Below are 21,631 nucleotides of genomic sequence, written 5' to 3'. Positions count from 1 at the left end.
GTAACGGTCCTCTAGAACATATGTCCAGTGACACTAATACATTGATCACTGATAATACTATAAATACAGTGATAATACTATACACTCTCACTGAACTAATGACACTGGCTGGGAAAGGGTTAACATCTAGTGGCGATCAAAGGGTTAACTGTGTGCCTAACATGTGTTTATATGTGTATTATGTGCTGCTTTTTAATAAAAATCTCGTTCCTTCTCCCTGCTTTGCAAGAAACAAAAAATGTTCCCAGTGTATGGAATCCTGCTGACTGAACCCTGCTGTGTCTAACCACAGCGGGAGTGGGTGGGGGCGTGCGTGTGCGCCCTGTACCCAGTAGAAGCCAGCAACTTACAGGTATATACAATGTACTGTGGACGGGCAGTCCATAAGTGGTTATAGAGCTGCATTCCGTGATTTACAAAAGGCAAAATTAAACCTGTTATCTGAACAAACTGCCCAAAGAATAAAGCAAAGTATTTTCATTTAAGGTAATTAAATGTTTATGGACTTTTAAATGTAGCCTGGTCTTGGGAAATAATTAATATCTGCGAATTTCTGCATGCAAGGAGTTCCCCCCCAAAAAAACATAAAACCATACAGTATATTATGCTCATTTCTGTTTTAGGACTTCTAAATTGTGTTATGTTTTTATATTTGTGGACCCTTCTCTTTCGTTGTGTTTCAAAGTTCAGTCTATTCAAAGCTGGAGAATCATAGCAAATGTAACAGGAGTCAATGGAGACACCAAAAGTCCCAAGTGGTCATGAAGAAAGTCTGGACTTATGGCAGGGAAAATCTCCCTGATCAAGTATCCAAGACGTAAATGAAGCTGCCTCAGCCCACCCACCTTACCTTATAAATATCACTTTTGGGTGGACTGACCCTTTAAATACTAAACTGTATTTTCAACATGATCTAAACTGTTACAGTGGTTTGCAGCAAATGCTGACTTTTGTCCAATACATTTAAGTGAATTTTTGAAGGTAATACACTATTTTAGTTATATTTTCTCGAGGTATTACATGGTCTGGAATGGAGAAATAAGTTGGACACACTGAATTGAAACATTTAGGTGGACTACCCATATTTGGATATTATATTTGGACACTAAATTTTGGACTTTTATTTTAATTTATTTATTCATATTTATATTGTTTGATATTATGGTTTAAGGGGTTTTTGAGTTTCATTAAGAGAAAAGGTTCTAGTATTAATTTTGCTTTCAAGGGTGAAAGTGTGACTTTTCTTGGGGGTGGTTATAGTGAGAGTTTATTTATTAATTGATCCCCTGTATGGCTCTCTCTGCAGCAGCTGAAAGCTGGCTTCTTCTCCTCTTTCTCCCGCTGCCTTTCAGCTGCTGCAGAGTAATTGCCCCTCCCCCCCCCCCGGTTGCACTCATCACCCTCCCTGTGCACCATACATTTCCTCCTGCTGCCCAGGTCCCCTTGTGTGCCCCCACTTCCATTGTGCTGCCAGATGTCCTCCTCTCCTTTTTACCAGCAGTTGCAAGCACACAATAGGATCCGTCAGGACTGAGAGTGGGGGAAGGGTCCGGTAAACATGTCAATAACCAGTCCCTTCCTTTCCTGAATGAACACAATGAGTGATCGGTACTGATCATTCACTGTGTTCATTCATAACTGAAGCATAGTAACCTGTTTTTTTTTTTTTTTTTTAATGGGAGGGGATGGTCCCTGTCAGGTTGGTTGTATGGGGCCCAATGGTTTCCAACAGCTGCCCTGCTCAAAGATATAGACACACACATTTATTACAGATCTGCTTTTGTGAAACACCATGGGGTTGATTTACTAAAGGCAAATAGAATGTGCACTTTGTAAGGTACAATTGCACTCTGCAAGAGCAGTTGCTCAAGAGTGTAGTAAATGAGCAGACGCTCTGCTGATTTTCATCACGTGCAAGCAAAAATGTTGGTTTTTTTATTCTCCTTGCATGTGATTGGTTATTCTTTGCAAAGTGAAGCTTTATCTCATTTACTAAGCTCTGGCGCAACTCCACTTGCAGAGTACAACTGCATTTTGCAATGTGCACAGTCTATCTGGGTTTAGTAAATTAACCCCCATGTGTAACATGTATGTTTGTTGTATTGAGTTTCCATGGCTAGTGGAAATGTGATTAATTCTGTTATGTGTACATAACATATACTGTAACTGTCACAAATCTGGGCTACATAAACTGAGCACACAACAAAAATAATGCAGAAGTAGAAGTTAAGCTGGCCATGGACGGATTAAATATGGCCAAATCCTTGTGAATTTCAGTTCACCTATGGGCGGGATGATTGTACTGTTTGGGTTTTTTTTTTATTCAATCACTGCCAGCAGCTGTAATCATTGCATTCTGATAGTGGGTAAACCTCCAGAATACAATAGTGCAGTGGGAGGGATTCCCCCATTCACACTGACTGTGTTGTAGGGGAATTCAAGCTATTTTCTTTCCTTCAGCCCATGGTTGAAGGAAAGAAAATTGCATAATGTATGACCTGCTTTACCTTCACTAAATATGCTTAATAAAATTAGAATTATGGGTAGCTGAAATTGTATGCAAATTATGAGCAGGGCCCGCCTAACCCTCTTTTTTTGAATTGTATTGTAACTGTACTGTCTCCCTTATATTGTAAAGCGCTGCACAAACTATTGGCGCTATATAAATCCTGTATAATAATAATATAAATAATATGAACTTTGCATTGCACCTCCCACCTTTTAGGGCCTTTCTATTGGTCCATAAGGTTGCCCATCACAAAACAGGGCCAACAGGGGGCTTGGAAGAATCATTTTTTTTATCCTATGCTTAGCAAAAGATTTTGTGACAGATTAAAGCATGCATGCACATAAATAATACAAAGACACAACAGATAAATACTACTACATTTGTATTTTATTGTGGAACCAAGTTTGTTTCCTTTACATCAAATATCCTCAGTGGAAGTGGGGTATTGCACACAAATATCATAAAAGCACTACATATTACTTCACTGTAAACTAATGTTCTACATTAGATATGAACTGGTAGAGTAGAAGTGATGTGGGATTGATTATAAGACAATACCATACACAGCTGCAGACTGACACAAACACCATTCAGAATGAGAGAGGAGTGTAAGGACCTTCCCTGCCAGCCACAAGTTCCTGTCAGACAATTGGGAGATAGACAGCGGCATGCATACGTATTGAAGCATAGTTCAGTGCTGCCATTGTATCTTAGTTAGTGCAGCCCAGTCTTGGGGGGAATGTTACTTGCGGCTCCATAGCATCCAGAGCCTAGAAGCTAGAGTAGTGCAGAGAAGCTTGAGAAAATCCTTTTCTTTCGAGTCTTTTTTTTTCCAAAACTACAACACCTGGCAATCATCACTTATCCCACTTGTAAATTCGTACATGAATAAAGTCTATTTTAGGATTTACTTGTTTGGCTGCTTCTGAAATAAGCAAATATATTATTTGTGTTGCTTTTACCAAGTCCTCAACAGTTTTACAGATACATCCAATGTTTAACAGCTCTGATCATCGACTTGTTGTAGAAGAGTGGAAATATTATTGGCTTTCAAATACATAAAGTTAATGTCTACATATACTTCAAATTAAATACAAAAAAGAGGAAATTGCTTTCTTAAGAATTCCCAGCACTGAGAAAGCATAAAACATGTCAAGGATACAACTGGACATTTGTTTTGGACATCACACTGTAAGTATCAATGTGCTCTGAAGCTGAAAACAGTACAAAATCAGTGCAAAAACATAGTCCATAGCAGCTAATCTAGGTTATTGTTAATCAAACCTGAGAAAATGAAATACAAAGCCATTTTAAGGTTCTATATAAAAAGAAACTGGAGGAAAGATAAGTGTTTGAGATGCCTACACCAACAAACCAGATACCAGCTGTTGTTCCTCCAATGCAGAAGAGAAAATAACAGTAAGAATTTGATTTTAATTTTTTATCTACAATTAAGACATTTTCCTCTCTGTATTATAAAAGTGCCCAGCTGGTTTTCAGCTGATGGCTCTCCATGTCATGGAAAGCATGGGTCAACAAGACACATCAACCAAAATAATGCTCATTTAATACAGGGGTGGTCACATTAGGGCTCAGTACGTTAGAGCTTTACTTTTTAAGTAGGTTGACATTAACCTTTATAGCAAGTACTTAATTTACTATGAAGCTTCAAAGCAAATACCCATTCAAAATCAATTTGTTGAAAATTAAGCAACTGTTAAATTCTTATGTGCAGATGAGTCAACCCTGAGTCACAAACATGTACCCCTTCCTACTGAATTCTTTGGACAGTTATCCTTTGATAAAGTAAAGTGTAAAATGTAATTGATGTTGTTGGTGAATGGGTTTGTTTAATATCTTTTGACCTTTGATATTTCTGCATTTGGAAGCTGGGGAATCAGCACAGCTGTCCCCGTGTATTCCATTCCTGGACAGACCACAGATGGCAGTTACCAACCAATAAGGGTAGGCCCATTATCACAATGGTGAATAATAGACAAGCAGAATTACAGCCTGGACTTTGTTCTGATTTTACTTCAAAGCACACTAGTACATACAACCCAATTCTCATTTACCAGCTTACTACATTTTGAAAATTGAAGAGGACTCAACATACAATAGAGACAGCCATTTTGTGGACCTAATGAAGATTCAGTACCCCTGGAAACTACCAACATTACTTGGCCATAAGGCAGAACCTGTATTTTCCTGAATCAGATTTCAAATGAAAATTCGGCTGCCCTCACTACATGTGGAAATCTGCTCTACCTACAACATATTGGCCACATGCATGAAAACTGAGGGCATGGTCCAGTAAGGGAGTTGGCCACAGAAGCCAATCGGTTCCTTTATTGTTCTGCAAAAATGACAGCTTATATTAGATTGGTTACTGTGGGCAAAAGTAGTGTCAGGCACATTGTGTTTTCAACAATTTATTACTATACTTCCAATATATCCACCTGTTTATCAAAGGAAAGAACAATTGTCATAAGCAAGAACCTGGGAACAGTTTACATCACTTGTTATTGGATCTTCTTTGACATATTGTAAACTGTAGGAAGCACAGTGTTGCTTACAACCTGGACAAACACCAGTGGATGTGTTGCCCATTGCAGCCAAACAGATACTTCCTGTAAATTATAGACATTGCATTGGATAGGTCACTATGGGCAAAAACCCCACTGGTCACCCTTCCAGGTTGTATACAGGGGACTGAAAATTAAGAACAGACCCGATACAATTTATATCAACTCTTCCATATCCCTTCATAGCACAATTACAAAGAATATAATCTACTCTCCACTTGGAATGCAATCTATACATAGTACTCCTTGTCCTGCAATCACTAAATATTCCTATAAAACAAATTCATTTGAATGGTTTCTAGAAATAAAATTATGCTATAACGCCTAATAGTTATTTGCAACTAATACAGTCAATATTTACATTCGTTCCCGTTTTGGTAAGATCTGTCCGCACACTTTTATGAAGTTTTATCCCTCCAGCTATGGGCAAATTCTAAACCCTGGTTTCTGGTTGTGTTTTTGTAGTAGCTGAATGAATCTTCCCTTTAATTTGCCAAGGCTGGGAAGTATTCATTCAATACAGGATGAAGACAAATTTAATGAGAACTCAGTCTCCATGGATCAGTATCTGAAGTCTGATGTAACTAACTAGAGTTTTATTACCTCTACTATGAGATGTTTGAAATTTGTTTAGTTTGGCAGGTTTAAAAGTATACTATTTCGACAGTGAATAAATGTTTTCACAGAGTTCACAGTTACTCATCATTCAAAGGTGTCAGTTGGCAAACAGTGAAAATTACTCTCACTGCCTTATCTATATTATAGAAAAGACATCAATTTATTTAATAAGGTTAAGCAAAGTGCCATGCAATAACACATAGTAACCAATAAGAATGTCATTTATTGTACTCAGATCTGATTGTATGTTGTAGATTACTAAACGTTCAGCATAGTCAATGCACTCAGAACTACCTTATTAATACATGCATTGCACTGGTCTGTTCTAACTAACTATTCAGTGAGACAACAAAGTATTTAATTTCTCGTGAAAAATAATAAGTTCATTGGCAATCTTAGGGAAGACCATAAAAATGTTCTATGAATTTTGTATTTACCCCTCTACATCTTTTAGCATACATACTTATGGGCATTAGGTATGAACACACATAAGTGATACCAGAATACAGGCTGCATTCTAGTTCCTACTGTTTTATAGCAATCCGCTTTCACAATAAGCACAACTATTTATTAAAAAAGAACAAAATAAAACTAGTGCAAAGAGAACTGAAGGCAAACATCGCTAAGGGCATAACCACTGGTTTTTGGAGCTCTTAGCTCTGCGTTATAAATGCTAATGCTATACAGTTCTATGGTCCTGTGTTAGGATCGCAGCACTGTATTCTTCATGATTTTTTGGATCTTTTGTATAAACTGATAGAACGAGTGCCTATGAGTATAAAGGCAGTGCCATACAAGCTAGGCAAATTAAATACTGGCTGAAAAAAGGCTGAATCTTTATGTCAATAATGGCATAATGTTGTGTAATTTTACACCAACAGAAAATAAATATCATTGCCTAAAAAAAAAAAGAAAAAAAAAAAGAATTTGTTTGTCCTAATTCACAGCATTAAGTGGACTACACAAGTCCAAAAACAGTACCAAAACAGTGCAAATAATACCGTATTAAATAAATATACAACACATTAAAAGTAATAAAACAGTGGCATAGCAAATTTACATCTTACATATATCACATAGGGCAGTGCATTTGGTTTATCCAATAAAATCTTTAGACTTTCCTACCCTCACAGTTACCAACACTGATCCATGTATTGTGCACCTGTACACAATATGTACCCCTGTTTTGTGGATCTTCAGTGTAAATGTCTCAGGGTAGGCAAGTTCTGGCACCAACTAGCCTGTGTCTCCTTCTTCCCTGACTGTCCTGCAGACTGACACCTAGTGGATGGAGACAGAAGCTTCTCGTCCCAGAATTCATTTAGAGTGGGGCTTACAGGCATAGTATATACCCAAAAGCATAACAGATGACAAAATAGAGGGCTATCTACACTTTATGCTCCCTCGTCCTAGTTCAGTCAATCCCCTGTAAGATGTAACTGTCAGCATCTCACAATGTAGTACGCCATTTTGTATGTGCAACCTGGTAACACTATCCACCACCTCTGTAACAGTAGAGGTCAACTCGAACAGTGTTCCTGATCATAGGCCCAGGACACACAATGGCTTACTACAAGTCCATTTTGAAGTAGAGCTAATTTAATTATGGGCATCATGATTCATGATACACGAGTGAATCACATGTAAACACTCCACCATCCATAAGTCTAGAAACGACTTGATTATAAAGTATGCTGGAAAAAAGTTATAAGCACATCCAAATATTAATCTTGCCCATCCCAACTCTCCAAACACAGATCATTTACTAATCAATAGACAACAATTGCAAGATAACAACTTTTGCTTATAAAATGAAAAACCTAAACTGCGTTGTACTTTACATACAATAAAAAGATCTGTACAACTGTTAATAATTATAAAAAAAAAAAAGAAAAAAAAAAAAGAAAAGAAACAAAGAACAACTAGCAAATGACAAAGAGCGGGCAATCGGTAACCTTTAAAATAAAAACTCAACTTTCAATTTGCCTGGCAAACTAGTCATCAGCCACTCATTGCACATCAATGCAGCTTTGGTCCAACGAACTCCATTCTGTTGTATCCCATTAGCTTAGCTCTTGAATCCCCCACAAGCATGCACACACCTCTGCAGTTACACACTAGCATACTGCTGTCCATCTTACATTTAAAAATAAGTGCATTAGGTGTCTTTGTACATTCAAGTCACTTTCTAAGGCAAATTGTCAAACCGAATGTACTCCCCGACGCTTTGGTATTTTGCTTTCTGTGTACCAATCGTGAATTGTAATGTAAGGAGATCTGTCAAGATGAATTTAGCAGAAGAATGCCTCAGACACAATACATTGTTTTTTGGCGCCCATGTGTTGTCTAGTGGCTTTTGCTAGCATGACTTGATCTACAGCAGGTAAATTATTTATGATGCAATTTATCACATATCTAAAAGTGACAGGCCTGACATTTGCTACATTTTGCCAAATGCAAGGAAGGACAAAGGCTCAGACCCTGTGATTCTAGTAACAGATGTTATTAACGAACTGTCCAATGCAATCCTTGATGAAGATCACAAGTTGACAAGACCGTAGTGAGGTTGTTGTTTGCAGTGGATCTGCAAAGTGTATGTGTGTAGATATATATATATATATATATATATATATATATATATATATATATTCTATACACAACACAACATGCTGTAGAAGTTAACCAGTTAACCCAGTAAAGTGATGCCACAAAATGTCCAATTGCAAAGGTCCTTCTTCTCTCTCATTGTCTTTCAGTCAAGAGGAAAGTTCCCATCGTGGATTAAGGTGAACTGATGTGTACAAGAGCAAGTCCTACAAACCTGTATAGTAAACCTGGATAGTTGAGCTTGCAATGACGTGAATGTTGTAGTTTGCCATGGAGATGATAAATATGTATTTATATATATATATATAACTGAAATCTGTGTTGGCAAGACACAGGGTAGCATTGGGCAATATATAGCTCTGCAGTTATTTGTAATCTCTAGGTGACATTTCCATTAATCAGCTGTGTTAAGGTGCGGCAGTGAGTAGCGGTCTCCTCACAGTTCAATCTTGCATGCTGGGAAGGATTCGTCTTGCATAACAACAGTGCTGCTGCTTGCCAGCACCATTATATTGAGGTCCTGCTGTTTCTCGTGTGTCTCTTGGTACCACTCCCGCATGACTTCTGAATCATGAGTGGGAATTAACGTAACCTGGAAATGAAAAAAGAAAAGTTGTACATTTTCAATAAATTGATCATCTATATACCACCAATGTGACATTTCAAACTTAACCCCAATTGTGCTGTGAAGCCACTCATTATGTAAGTGATACACAAGGGTGATTGACAGCTCAATTTACTAATGGATTCTGCAATTTCCTTTACAATTACTCAGTCAGTGTGTAATTCTGGCTGACAACTTAAAGTGACATCATTTCAGAACAGCATTATATATAAAGGGAACCTCTCATGAGCAGATGTACCTCCACCAAACTCTCGTCCTGTAGCAGGCATTATACAGTCATTCCCTTAACCACATTACAAGCGAAGGTACCTGGAATAGGCATGCAGCTCAAGAGTTGTGACTCCACTGTCTGCATATATATTCTGGGTCAGTAGCTTTACTTGTAGTTAAGCTGAAGGATCAGAGGGACAGGATGTACTTTATCATCCTACAAGGAATGTCTGAAGTTTAAGGTATTTCATCTAGTGGTAAACTCCTCTTAAACAAAATCATTTGATAGAGGTCCCCGCCATTTTTTTGTCCCCGCCATTTTTTTTTGTGAGGATACTTTCCCTTCACTTACTGTATTGGAAACACAATAGAAAGTAAGAGCAATTCTACAACATAAAACTGGCCATAGAGGTTTGAAACTTGGCAGGTTCAGCAGGGACTGGTCAAGATTCAAACCATGTATTGGCAAGCTGAATGTACCTAAGTTGATTGATCGATCAACTTACATACAACCAGCCTGTAAGATTTTACATGCAATTATTGCTAGCGGTTATTATAGCCCCTAGCAGTAATAACTGAGTTCTCGGTGGGAGGGATTCCCCCATCAACACTGACTGTGTTGATAGAGGAGTCAAGCAATTTTCTTTACTGCAACCAGTGTTGCCCGGCTTAAGGGGAAAGCTCTCTTTGACAGCTGTCACTAAAACAGGTGTCCACATTGGAAGATTTCTCACTTTCTGTACCAGTGTCAAAACTTTGACATTCCAATCACTTTCTGACCTAGTGACAATGGTCATCAAAACAAATAGAAAAGGTGATGCTTCTGAGTAGGGACACAGACAGTAATTAAAACCTGACGAACAGCCTAATGGATATTATCAGTAGTAACAAAATGACAGCAGAGATTCTTGAGAAGGTAACAATTATCATTAGTGGTCATAACATAAAACTTTGAATGATAATATAAAATATAAGGCATAAAAAGCAGGACACTGTACATATTTACCTGCATATTACTTCCCCACTGAGCTTTGCCTTCTAGAAGAGAATCCAGCACATCCCGACTAGGTTCCCCAGCTGCTGCATCATTTCCACTCACTACATAGTATGAGGATCGTACCCGCTTGAAAAACTCCACATCAACATTCTTGCTGCTGCTGTGATTGGGTATATAGACCAGATCTAGGTATACTGGTGGACCTGGGGGCACAGCTGCAGCCTTCGATGATTTTGCAGATCCACCTCCTAAAGTCAGACATTAATAAGGGATTATTACCAACCACATTTTTATGTTTTATTTTGGTTTTGTGTTTTTTTACTGGCAATGACCTTCAATTTGGAAATTACAAATCCATTATGGAATACTATGCAGATACAACTAGCATACGTTTAATTGGTATGCCTGCCAGCTGCCTCTAGATTCTTCTATGTGCTCATCAGATTCCTATTCTCCCTCCATTAGTCACTGTGAGGGTTATTTACTAAAACTGGAGGGTGCATAATCTGGTGCAACTCTGCATGGAAACCAATCAGCTTCCAGGTTTTATTGCCAAAGCATAATTTAACAAGCTGAAATTAGAAGCTGACTAGGTACTATGCACAGCTGCACCAGATTCTGAGTGCTCCAGTTTTAGTAAATTTACCCCTGTGTATTCTTGCTAGACTGGCAGAACTCCCTAGTAGAGGGCAGACAAAAGAATAGATATGCAGAGATGTATTTTAGGGCACAGAAATTGCTCTGGTTATGGTCATCTACTGTGTATTTTATACAATACCCATGAAACCCTTTTTAGGAAAATGTTTGCAGAGAAAAACAATGACTCTATGTGCATACTTTAGATCATCTTTATAAATGCACAGTAAAATGATAGAACAAACATATACTGTAAGTATACATTTTTTTATTATACATCAATGGGAAAGTTTAATGTATTTTCAGTGAGCAGACATTTTAGTTGTTGCAATATTTACGTATATTAAAGTAACCTTAGATAAGATTTTCACATTCCTACATGGTTTACTTTTAAATATTTGTAGAGATGTGTTTTGCAAGGCCTTTCCTGGAATATGGTGCTCAGGGACTTTCAGCATCACATTATCTTCCAGCTGAGCATCTTATGACAGGAGTGGATACATGGAGTTTTGTATGACATGTTAGCTGGCCACCCACTGGTAAGTTTGTCTTTAGTGTCTGGACTACTATCAAAAAAGCTAAGCCATTATCTGGAAAGATACGTCCCTCAGCCCCCCTTAGGGGAGATGTGGTTCAGGCAGTGTGCCTGTGGTGGGGCCCCAGGGCTTGAGGTCTAGAGGGTGTTGCTTCTGTATGCAGATTGTGTGTTTGGGGGTCATGCGGGCCTGAAGGGAGTCCTCTGCTAGTCAAAGAGCTGGAATGAAGAAACACCAGAACCTCCTGTTTTGTTGCTGATGTGCTCCAAAGGATGCTATATGAACTCTTGGATGCTGATACCCACCCAGTGACGGCTAGCCAGAGAAGCTGTGAAAGCCTTGGAAGAGTTTGCGTCTTCCAACTTCTGTTATCATCAATCAAGTTCTTCTAAAAAAGTTGAAATGCATTAAAGCAATAGATCTGCAACTACTACATGCTGCCGAGGCACAAGGTATTCCTGAAGAAGGTCACACTTGCCAGGCTAAGGCCATTCTAGGAGGAGGCACAAAAAAATTAAGAACTCAGGATATTAGCTGTAACTACCACTTAGCAGAGTCTCAGGTTCCGTGTTACCCTGGTGCTACAGCGTGAGTGGGTACAAGGGCTGCAAGGAGAGGGCCATCTCACGTGACCCCACTTCCCCCTCTACTGGAGGCAGAATAGGTAAGCTATTACAATCATTTCTCCTCCCTACATAGCAACTGTGGAGATAAGATATCAGTCGTTCAGGTAGGAAATTATTTGCAATGAATCAGCTGACTTATAGACTTCTATTATGAGAAGAAGCATAGTGCAACTGTTGTGTAGCATTGCCAAGCAGGAAGCAGAATCTGCAAATAAAATACACAAATATGGCTGCACTCATGCATATATACACATCTTTCATAAAAGCAAGGTTTATAAAACAATAATGAACATTGATAAGATTATTTACATCCAGCTTATCTCTTCTACATTTATAGGATATGCAACAAACTAAATTTTATGCAGAAACTAAACTTTAAATAATCTCCAATTTCTCTAACTGTGCTATGGAGAGCTTACCCTGGCAGATTGAAAGGTTGAAAGGGGGATGATATAACCAATGATGAGGCTGTGAGATAAATTCTGCACGTGAGATATATTATTATTATTACTGAGTGATAATGCATTGGTTAGTGCTGGACTCTTGTTAAAACTAAGCAGTTTTTGTATTTAAAGTAAGCTACATTCTTTGCCTTTAACAGACTAGATCTTTTAGCCTTCTAGACTAGGGACACAACTGTGGCACCAGCAACTCTTACCAATCCATCTGCCCATGAAGGATGACAGATCAGTACCTCCCAGTATCATAACTGCTACTGAGTGTTGTGGCCCCCTCCCACCCCCCATGTCATGTGACCAAGTTTGATGTTAACATTTGAAATAGGATGTTGGAGAGTAGGATGATGTGGCCAAATTTTTGCAAATAATTTTAATTACTTTCACTATTTTTATAGTTTTTTCATGCATGTTTTGGGGGTTTGTCTACTGAACTGTGTTTTTTCTTGGGCTTTGAATTCCGTTTTCATTCCTACCCCTTTACAGCAGCACTCTCTAAATATAGTAAAACTTCATAAATAACTAGTGGCTGAAATCCTTTACTCCTTTGCTTGTTAATGCTACCGTTCTGCTAAAATACTGATGACATGTTTATTATATGCCTGGCAGAGACTGTTAAGAATATTTCATACGTTACTTTTTTTTTATAGCATGATTAATAGAAACGCAGATTTACAGACTATGGTCTGGCTGTGCTGATACATTTGTATAACACCAATTCCAAAAAGAGTTGGAAAGCTGTGTAAAATCTACATAACAACAAAATGCAATGATTTGCAAATCTCATAAACCCATATTCTATAGCAAATAGAAAACATTAAATGTTTAAACTTATAAAATGTACCATTTTAAGAAAAAAACAAGGTAATATTCAAATTGATGGCAGCAACACGTCTCAAAAAAGTTGGGACAGGGCAAAAGAAAGCTGTTAGTGTTACTAACAAGGAACAGCTAGAAAAATTTTTTGCAACTAATTAGGTTAATTAGCAACAGGCCAGTAACATGGCTGAGTAAAAAAGAGAATTTTAGAGAGTCAGAGTGCCTCAGAAGTAAAGAAGGACAGAGGTTCACCAGTCTGTGAGAAGCTGCATCTAAAAATTGCAAACAATTTCAGAATAATCTTCCTCAAAATAAAATTGCAAAGACTTTAAATATATCATTATCTACAGTACATAATATCATCAAAAGATTCAGAGACTCTGGAGGAAATGCTGTATGCAAGGGACAAGGTCGAAACACAATATTGGATGCTCGTGATCTTCAGGCCCTCAGAAGGCACAGCATTAAATTCAGGTATGATTCTGTGATAGACATCACTGCATGGGCTCAGGAATATTTCCAAAAATCACTGCCTGTGAACACAGTGCGCTGGGCCATCCAAAAATGCAAGGTAAAGTTTTACCATGCAAAGAAGCAACTATATCTGAACATGATCCAGAAACACTGCTTTCTTCTCTGGGCCAAAGTTCGTTTAAAATGGTATGTGGAAACTGTTCTGTAGTCAGATGACTTAAAATTTGACAGCCACCAGCTCTCTCCTTACTGAAAACCAAGAACTGTGTGATCAGCAGTTTTTGATCACTCAGTTCTCAGTCTTAGAGGTGTTGGGGGAAATATGCAGCATCGGACTGATGTTGCATCCACCTAGGTGAGTATGTGTGTGAGTGGTGATGTGTGTCAATATTTTTCATGTAGGATTCACGTGGAAAAGCATATCAAGCCTTCTTTTGGGTCACATTTTAAAATGGGACAGTATCTTATTATTCTAAAGAGGAGGATTTTTATGATTTTTATTTATTTTTGTGGTGTGATGGCACTTATGTATGTTTTTCACTAAGGTGATTGTTTATTGATTATTATTTTTTTAACACTAGTGAGCGCTGCACTAAATTTTTGTTTGTTTGGTTAATTTATGTGTGTTAGAATAGCACATAAAGTGTTGGCACAGCTCACACTCATTGAGCTCATATTTTGGCGTTTCAGTGATGGAGGATATTTTTATATAAAAAAGAAAGATTGCCTCTAAATAATGCATAATATACAATCTAATTACTGTACCTGTAGTTCCAGTTTTGGATGATTTTGTAGTATTTATATTTGTAGCATTCTTGGTCTCTTTATCTTTTTCTTCTCCTTTTGATGACTTGAGATCTTGGTTTGGGGTAACCTTTGGACCTTTCTCTACAGAGTCTTTCTTTCTGGGAGTTGCAGTCTTTGCACTCTTCTCCATGGTTTCCTTGATTGGTTTTGGTGAGGCAGCTGCAGCTTTTAATTTGCTATCACTTTTCCTAGCTGGAGAAGATGACTTTGTTTTGCTTCCGACTTTCTTTGTTTTCCCTTTTTCCTTGATGTCCTTTTTCATAGGTTTGCCTAAGCTCTGCTCTACAGGAAGAGTTTCTGGGTCCATCATTGAGACATCAGGGTGCCTTGGAGATGGGCTTGGATCTTGCATTGGAATAGGAGGAGGATCCATGTGTTTATAAGTTACAGTTTTATCAGTAGGAATAGTCTCAGATTCATCTTCAGAATCTATGTTTGCATCTGCTGTTATTGAAGGACATTCTTCTGTTTCAGGTGGGACATCAGAATCTGTCTGGGATGGGGCTGACTCACTTACAGATGTTGGGGGTGTTTCGTCACATTGGCGGGATTTCTGTTTTCCTCCTGAAGGAGGCTGTCCTCCTCCAAGTTGAGTTAAAGGTTTTTCCTGTTCTTGTTCCTCACTTGCAAACCATTCTAAAGGATTTGGGTTAATGAAAGAAGGTGACAGTTCTGTTTTTGGGTGCTTATATTCACATGCAGTCACAAGACAAAGGTCAACCTCTTGCCGGTGCTCAGCAAAAGGTGATTTCTCTGAGGCAGAAAATCGGTCATTTGTTTCACTGGAATAGCCATAAGCATCACCTAAACTGTCTCTGCCATCAAATTCTGCTGCATAAGCAAAGGGGTTTGTATTATGGAGAATTGTGGGTTCCTTAACTACTGAATTCAAAGCTCTCATTTGAAAGCTTTCTTGTTCAGCAACCCTAGCTTCTAATGATAGGGCTTCTGAACTGTGATCACTCAAATTAATCTTCTGTGTAGGATCTGTTGAGCCTGGGGACTGTCTTAGTAAGGATGGTGTTGGAGTTAATGGAGAAACATCTGCTCCAGGGGAGAACTTATCATCCTTAAAAAAGTCTGGCTCAAGTATTGGTGGAGAATACAAGGGCATGTCAGAATTCTGAACCACATCTTTTAAAGAATCATCTTCTTTTAAAGGAGAAGAAGCTTGTGAGTGTGCAGAGGAAGTTGAAGCAGAACCCTGCACATGAGCTTCAGCAGCTGGTTGTTGACTTTTGTCTACAACATAAAACTCATTGTCCATTGAAATCTTATTGCCAAAGTAAGTGTCATGATGGTCAGAGGGGCTATACTCAACTTCAGTTGGTCCATTTTCTGATATGTGAAGCATGCTGGAGGCAACTGCAGGATGCTCTGGTGATTGTCTGCTAAAATCCATAGCAAATGATTGTTCTGGTGATTCCTGACTGAATTCCATAGTTGACTGTTCTGGTGAGCGCTGCTCTTGCAGTGATGCTGAGGACTTTCCTGTTCTAGGTGAGAAATCTGGGGGAGATATTGACATTGGGCGGGGACATTCCTCTCGAGATGGTGATATTTCAGTCTCTTGAAATGTGGTGGGAGTCTGAACAACTGAAACTGATAGGGAGTCATCTACTTCAGTGGAATGAGGTGATCCAACTTCAGCATGAAGTGAAGGAGATACATCATCAGTGGTTGGTTCTGGGAATGAACTAGTAGCAACAGAGGCTGTTGAGACTGAGGCAACACCTTCAATGTGGGAATATGTATCTTCTGCCACAACTTCATCTACAGGTGTGGCAGACTTATCAGATGCAGTGCCCTCAGAAATTGACATTTTTGTGTCCTCCTTAAATGAGATAAATGGATTGGTGTTTATTTGAGTAGGAGAAACGTCCCCTGCAAGCTTACCACCATCCAGTACATTGGATGCTGCATGCTTGCTATTATAAGTATTTGTCTCTACACCAAATAATTTACTAGAGAAAAGTTCACTCTTTTCACCATGTTCCTGAGAAATTGCATCAGACAGCATTTCAGATACAGGACTAATCTGAGAAGAGGAATGCTCATCAACAGTGCTACCGTGACCAGATGATGATTTAGTATTAGTAGTTAAAAATCTGTCATACGTTATCTCTGATCCTATCAATGGTGGGCTGCGCAATGGAGATAATACTTTCTCTATTGGGGATTCTGAATCTGGCACTGGCTCATCCATAGGACTTATTTTGGGACTTTTATCTTTGGTATCAGAAAATTCAAAGACAACAGGAACAGATGTCCTTTCCAATGTTTCTGGTGGTAGGTTTGAAGCTTTTTCATCAGTTGGTGACTGATAGTAAGGCGTGTGCCCAGCACTTCCAGCAGCAGATTGAGAAGGAGAAGCTACTTCAAGAGTTTTATCATCTGGGGAAGGACACTGTTCAGTGATATCTTGTTCATGGTCATGTAAAGGTGGTAGGATACCAAGATCTGATGTTTTTATTTCATTAGGAGTAAGATCAAAATTGACACTTCTTTCACTTAAAGGTGTTTTAGATATTGGTGAAGGTGGAGCAGGACTTTTACTTGGACTTAATTTTTCTTCCAGCTCATAATCATCCTGAATTTCAAGATTTTTGGAACCTTTCATGTCAATATGTCCATGGGACATATATGCATCCCTCAGTGCCGACTTGGAATATTTGTCTTCTTCCAAAGAGGATGGAGGTGAGATAGTAGAAGCTGAAGCACTGTATTCTTTGCCATCTGTAGCATCTGTTTTGGACACATCAGATAACCCATTCAAACCTTCAGGCAGTGGAGACACTCTAGTTCTGTCATACTCCTGGGAGTACAAGCTGGCCTCATATTTAGTTATATTGACATATTCCTGAGATGGAGACTCACTTTCTTCATTGTTTGTCTCATCACTCATTACATCTCTGGGTGTTGACATGTCATCCATTGGTGTTGGTTCACTAGATATTTCAATGGTTGAATGAGTAAATCCAGAGGTGGCAGTAAATTCCTCTGGCTGATCTTCTCGATTTTCTTCATCAGATGCAGTTGCTTCACTTTCAGAGCCACCAGGTAAAGTTTCATCATGAATTGAAGCACCGGGTTCAACAGCTGGGGATTGGGGCTCAGAAGTCTTGGATGGTGTTGAAGACAGAATGTACTTATCTTCGGTGTCACTAACTATTTCTGACTTGTCTTTTATAGCTGTTAGATAATGGTCTGTTTCCAGCTTTTCTGTTTCTTCATCATCCTTTGCATCATCTGTTTTATCTTCCTCCACCTCTTCTTCTGTTACATCAGCTTCAACCTTTTCAGCACTTTCATCAATATCTTCTTCGGCTTGTTCTTCTGCTGTCTCAGAATCAATAATGTCTTCATGTTTACTCTTCAAATGCTTAACTACATCTGTTTCAACCTCTTCCTCAGTTTCATCAGTTTCTCCAAACTCACCAGTATGATGTTCTACCAGTGAAGCTCTTTCTTCAATATCTTCCATTTGTTCTTCAACTTCTTCTGTTTCGGCCTTTTCTTCATAATCACCAGCTTCTGATGATTCCTCCAAACCAGTTCCTTCATCTTCAAACTTGTCGATTTCACTCGTCCTGTGTTTCTCTATTATTTCAAGTTCTTCTGGAGTCTGCTCACATTCACCTTCCATTGTAGTTATTCCTTCATCTGGTGAATCTGCGGGTTGTTCACTGCTAGTATTTTCATTCTTGATGGTGTAAGATTCAGTCTGTACTATGACAGCTTCATCTGTGGGTGACAGAGCCTGAAGGTGGGATTTCAGTTCTTCATTTATGATGCCTTCTTCATTATGAAGCTCTTCAAAGTCTTTCGTTAAATCTTCAGGAGATGACATGAGAGATCTTTCTGTCACCATATTACCTATATTTCCAGTTGCTATAGCTGTAGCAGCAACAGAAGCTGTTGCGGCAATAGCTGCAGTGGCAACAACTGCTCCTGCAGCTGCCAAGGGCTTCTTCTCACCCACTTTCTTAATCACCTTTGTTTTTTCCTTTGACTTGCCTGGAGCTGCTGATTCTTTATTGATGGAGTCATCTTTCTTTTGAGCCTTTGCCTTAACGGTAGACTTTTTAGCATCTGACGAAGATGCTGCTGATTTCTTTGAATCTTTAGCGGGCCTTTTAATCTCTTTTTTGGCCTCCTTCTCTTCCTTTTTATCTTTATCCTCTTTCTTTACTTCTTTTTTCACATCTTTCTGAGGCACTTCTTTTTTCACTTCTTTTTTCATTTCATGTTTCTCTTCCTTCCTGATCTCTTTTTTGGCCTCTTTTTTAGGTTTATCTTCTTTAGCCTCTTTTCTTGGTTTATCTTCTTTAACCTCTTTTTTGGGTTTCTCTTCTTTTACTTCTTTCTTAGGTTTTTCTTCTTTAATTTCCTTTTTGTGTTTAACTAGCAATTTTTCTTCTTTCTTTGTGGTTTCTTTCTTTACTTTTTCTTTATCATCTTTTACTTCTTCGGGTTTTGATTTTACTTCTTTTTTCACTGCTTTTTCTTTAACAGCTTTGGGTTTCACATCTGTTTTCTGTTTCTCTGCCACCTCTGCCTTAATTATTGATTCTTCTTTGTTCACAGCATTTTTCTCTGTAGAGGGCTTTGCCTCAGTTTTCTGAGCCTTTTTCACTAAAGCTTTTTCTGATTGATCATTTTGGCTTTTGACTACATCAGCTGGCTCTTCTTTAGATTCTTTTTTGTTCGGTTTACTGGATGTTGCTTTTGAGGACGTTTTTAAGCTCTCCTTGCTTTCTGCTCTCTGTTTAACCTTTGCCTGTTTTACAGCAGGGCTTGATATATGGTCACTTAGATCCTTCTGTGTTATCACAGGCTGTTTCAGGAAGTCTAGATGTTTAAGCTTTTCAAGTCCTTCAAGTATCTGGTATTGAGTTGTATTTCCTGGAAACAAAACTCTAACTATTTTTTCTGAAGGATTTGATGGATGCCATACGATAAGGGAAGAAATTGATGTTAAGTAATTAACTGGGATCTCAACTTCCTGACCATTAGGAAGCACTAGGCCAGCTTTATCTTTATTGCTACCTGACCACTGCTGCATGAAATACTGAGTTTCTTTACTAACTTTTAGTGGGTTCAGCACATACATCTCAAGTTTTCCTACACCCATTTTCTGAAATAAAATAATGGGTTCAATAGTGTTTCCAACATTTCGGAATAGAGGTTCTGGCCTCATGGAGAGTTTATTTAAGTACTGAAGAGTAGAGCACGCTTCCTCTATGCTTCTTCTAACTTTAAAATTTGGTTCTGGGTTTTTCAAATTGTCTGGTACATTGAGAAACACAACCCCAAGGTCTGGAGAGATTAGGTTTTTCATCCAGTCACTGTTAGTTGTTGACCCCTGAGACTGTTCCTCTTCCAGTTCGGCCATCTTTCTTTGAAGCATACTGTTAATACCTGGTAGGTTGTCATCTCCAATATGTGTAAGCAATATAGAATCCACTCTGTCTAAGTGTCTAATGAGTTTCCAGAAGCAAGATTTTCTTTCAGATCCACCATTAACAAGCATATTAAATCCGTTCACTGCAAACAAAGCAGAGTCTCCCCTTCCCCCAGGGAATATATAACAGCATGGCTTTGAGAGCTTCAAGAAGCCTCCAGATGTGGGTGGTTCTAAGATATCAAAAGGTGATGGTATTTCTACTGACTCTGAAAGGTATTCTGTGAATTCAGAGAGTCCTTCCATTTCAGGCAAAACTGATGAGGAATTAAGTTTGATGTTTATGAAGTCTTGAAGATTGTGTCGGTCCAAATTGGAATCCTTCCAATGTCCTTCTTCAGGGCAGTAGAGTGTAAGACTTGCTTTGTTTGCAGGGTGTGTATTGCTCAATAGTTCACCAATCTGATTTTAGGAGAAAATATATTGGAAATGTTAGGTACATTTAACTCGCTTTCTACTTTTAGACTATTTGGTTCAATATCAAGAAACTAAAAATGACAATGGGGCATGTGGAAAGCCATTGGGGCAATGAAGTAAATGCCCCCTTAACTACTAAATAATGCAGGCTGCCTATGAAAGCTCCCTCGGTGCTTCTAATTATTAAACCAAAACTATGCACCTGTAAGTGGTTAGTTCAGATTTCATGCAATTTTTTTCCTGGGTAAGAAATGCTTACTTAACTGTACTGCTGAACAATAAAACATTTGAACTGTAATGGCTGCTGTTTCTGCACTTTCCTATCATTTTAACTTAAGATTCAATTGTACCCGTAATACTGTACCATAAGTGGTATAGTAAACAACAGTCAGCCACCCAAAGTCTCATAAAGAAGAAATCATCACTAAAACTACCTCAGCTGATAGCTGGGTGGTTGCTCTAAGTGGAATATACACTCTCCTGTTTTGCTTTATAAGTCTTAAGCCCTTTTACTGCATACAATAAAATATAAAATAATTTATGTAGGCTTAATTGGTAAGGCAATGCAAAGAGCAATGAAGATGCAAACAGTAATCCATAGTGAAACAAAATGGGTAAAAAAAACTCCTGAGCCAACTCAATATAGTGCCTCAATGTGTCAATAAATGTGTGCTGCTGCTAACACCTACATGTGTTCCCACATAGTGTTTTGGTTGTTTTGATAGGTGCTGTAGTTTGCACATGCTCTTTGTTATGTGTTGATTTTCTTCTGGCTCACAATAAGGCTCCTTTCACATGAGTGATCCAGTCAGATCTGCCTGTCCATTTTTTCAGGTGGACCCAACCAGACCCTCCATTCTCCTCTATGGGCAGTCGGATGTAAATAAACTTGTGTCCATTTACACCCGGCTACCTCCTATCTGATCCAGCAAAAACAAATGGATGGGAATTTGTTCCCCTCCGTCTGACCATATTGGATCAGAGGGCAGTTGGGTGTAAAAGAATATCCAATTAGTTTTCATCTGACTGCCCATAGAGAAGAGTGGGCTGCATCTGTGTCCACTCTGCATAAGCGGAGTGAACACGGACCTGTCATCCGTTTCGCTCATCTTAGCAGGTGATCAGCGGACAGATCTCCTTCTGAGCAAAGTCGATCCTGCCCGTGTGAAAGGGGTCTAAAGCTAAAGAAAAAGAGAATGATTCCATGAACTAGACATATAAATGCTGTTCTGTCAGTCAGGTGATA

The 21,631-nt window shown here is 38.7% G+C and overlaps 1 protein-coding gene across 1 annotated transcript in view; it reads right to left on the bottom strand.

Moving 5' to 3' along the window:
• Nucleotides 1–2,878: 2,878 nt before the first annotated feature.
• The window catches only part of MAP1B (microtubule associated protein 1B), a 130,270-nt gene continuing 111,517 nt past the window's right edge, over nt 2,879–21,631 (bottom strand). The window contains exons 5-7 of the mRNA XM_089689016.1: nt 14,463–20,370; nt 10,161–10,399; nt 2,879–8,911 (exon numbers count right to left, since the gene is read on the bottom strand). Of these exons, the coding sequence (XP_089545142.1) occupies nt 8,756–8,911; nt 10,161–10,399; nt 14,463–20,370 (6,303 nt within the window). The 3' untranslated portion in view covers nt 2,879–8,755. The remainder of the gene's footprint in view (nt 8,912–10,160; nt 10,400–14,462; nt 20,371–21,631) is intronic.

Source organism: Staurois parvus, unplaced genomic scaffold, assembly GCF_062004578.1.
Source record: "Staurois parvus isolate SC_StPar_1 unplaced genomic scaffold, SC_StPar_1.0 ptg000466l, whole genome shotgun sequence".
Classification (NCBI taxonomy): domain Eukaryota; kingdom Metazoa; phylum Chordata; class Amphibia; order Anura; family Ranidae; genus Staurois; species Staurois parvus.
Note: the sequence above shows the minus strand (reverse complement) of the source record. Positions and strands in the feature narration are given on the sequence as shown.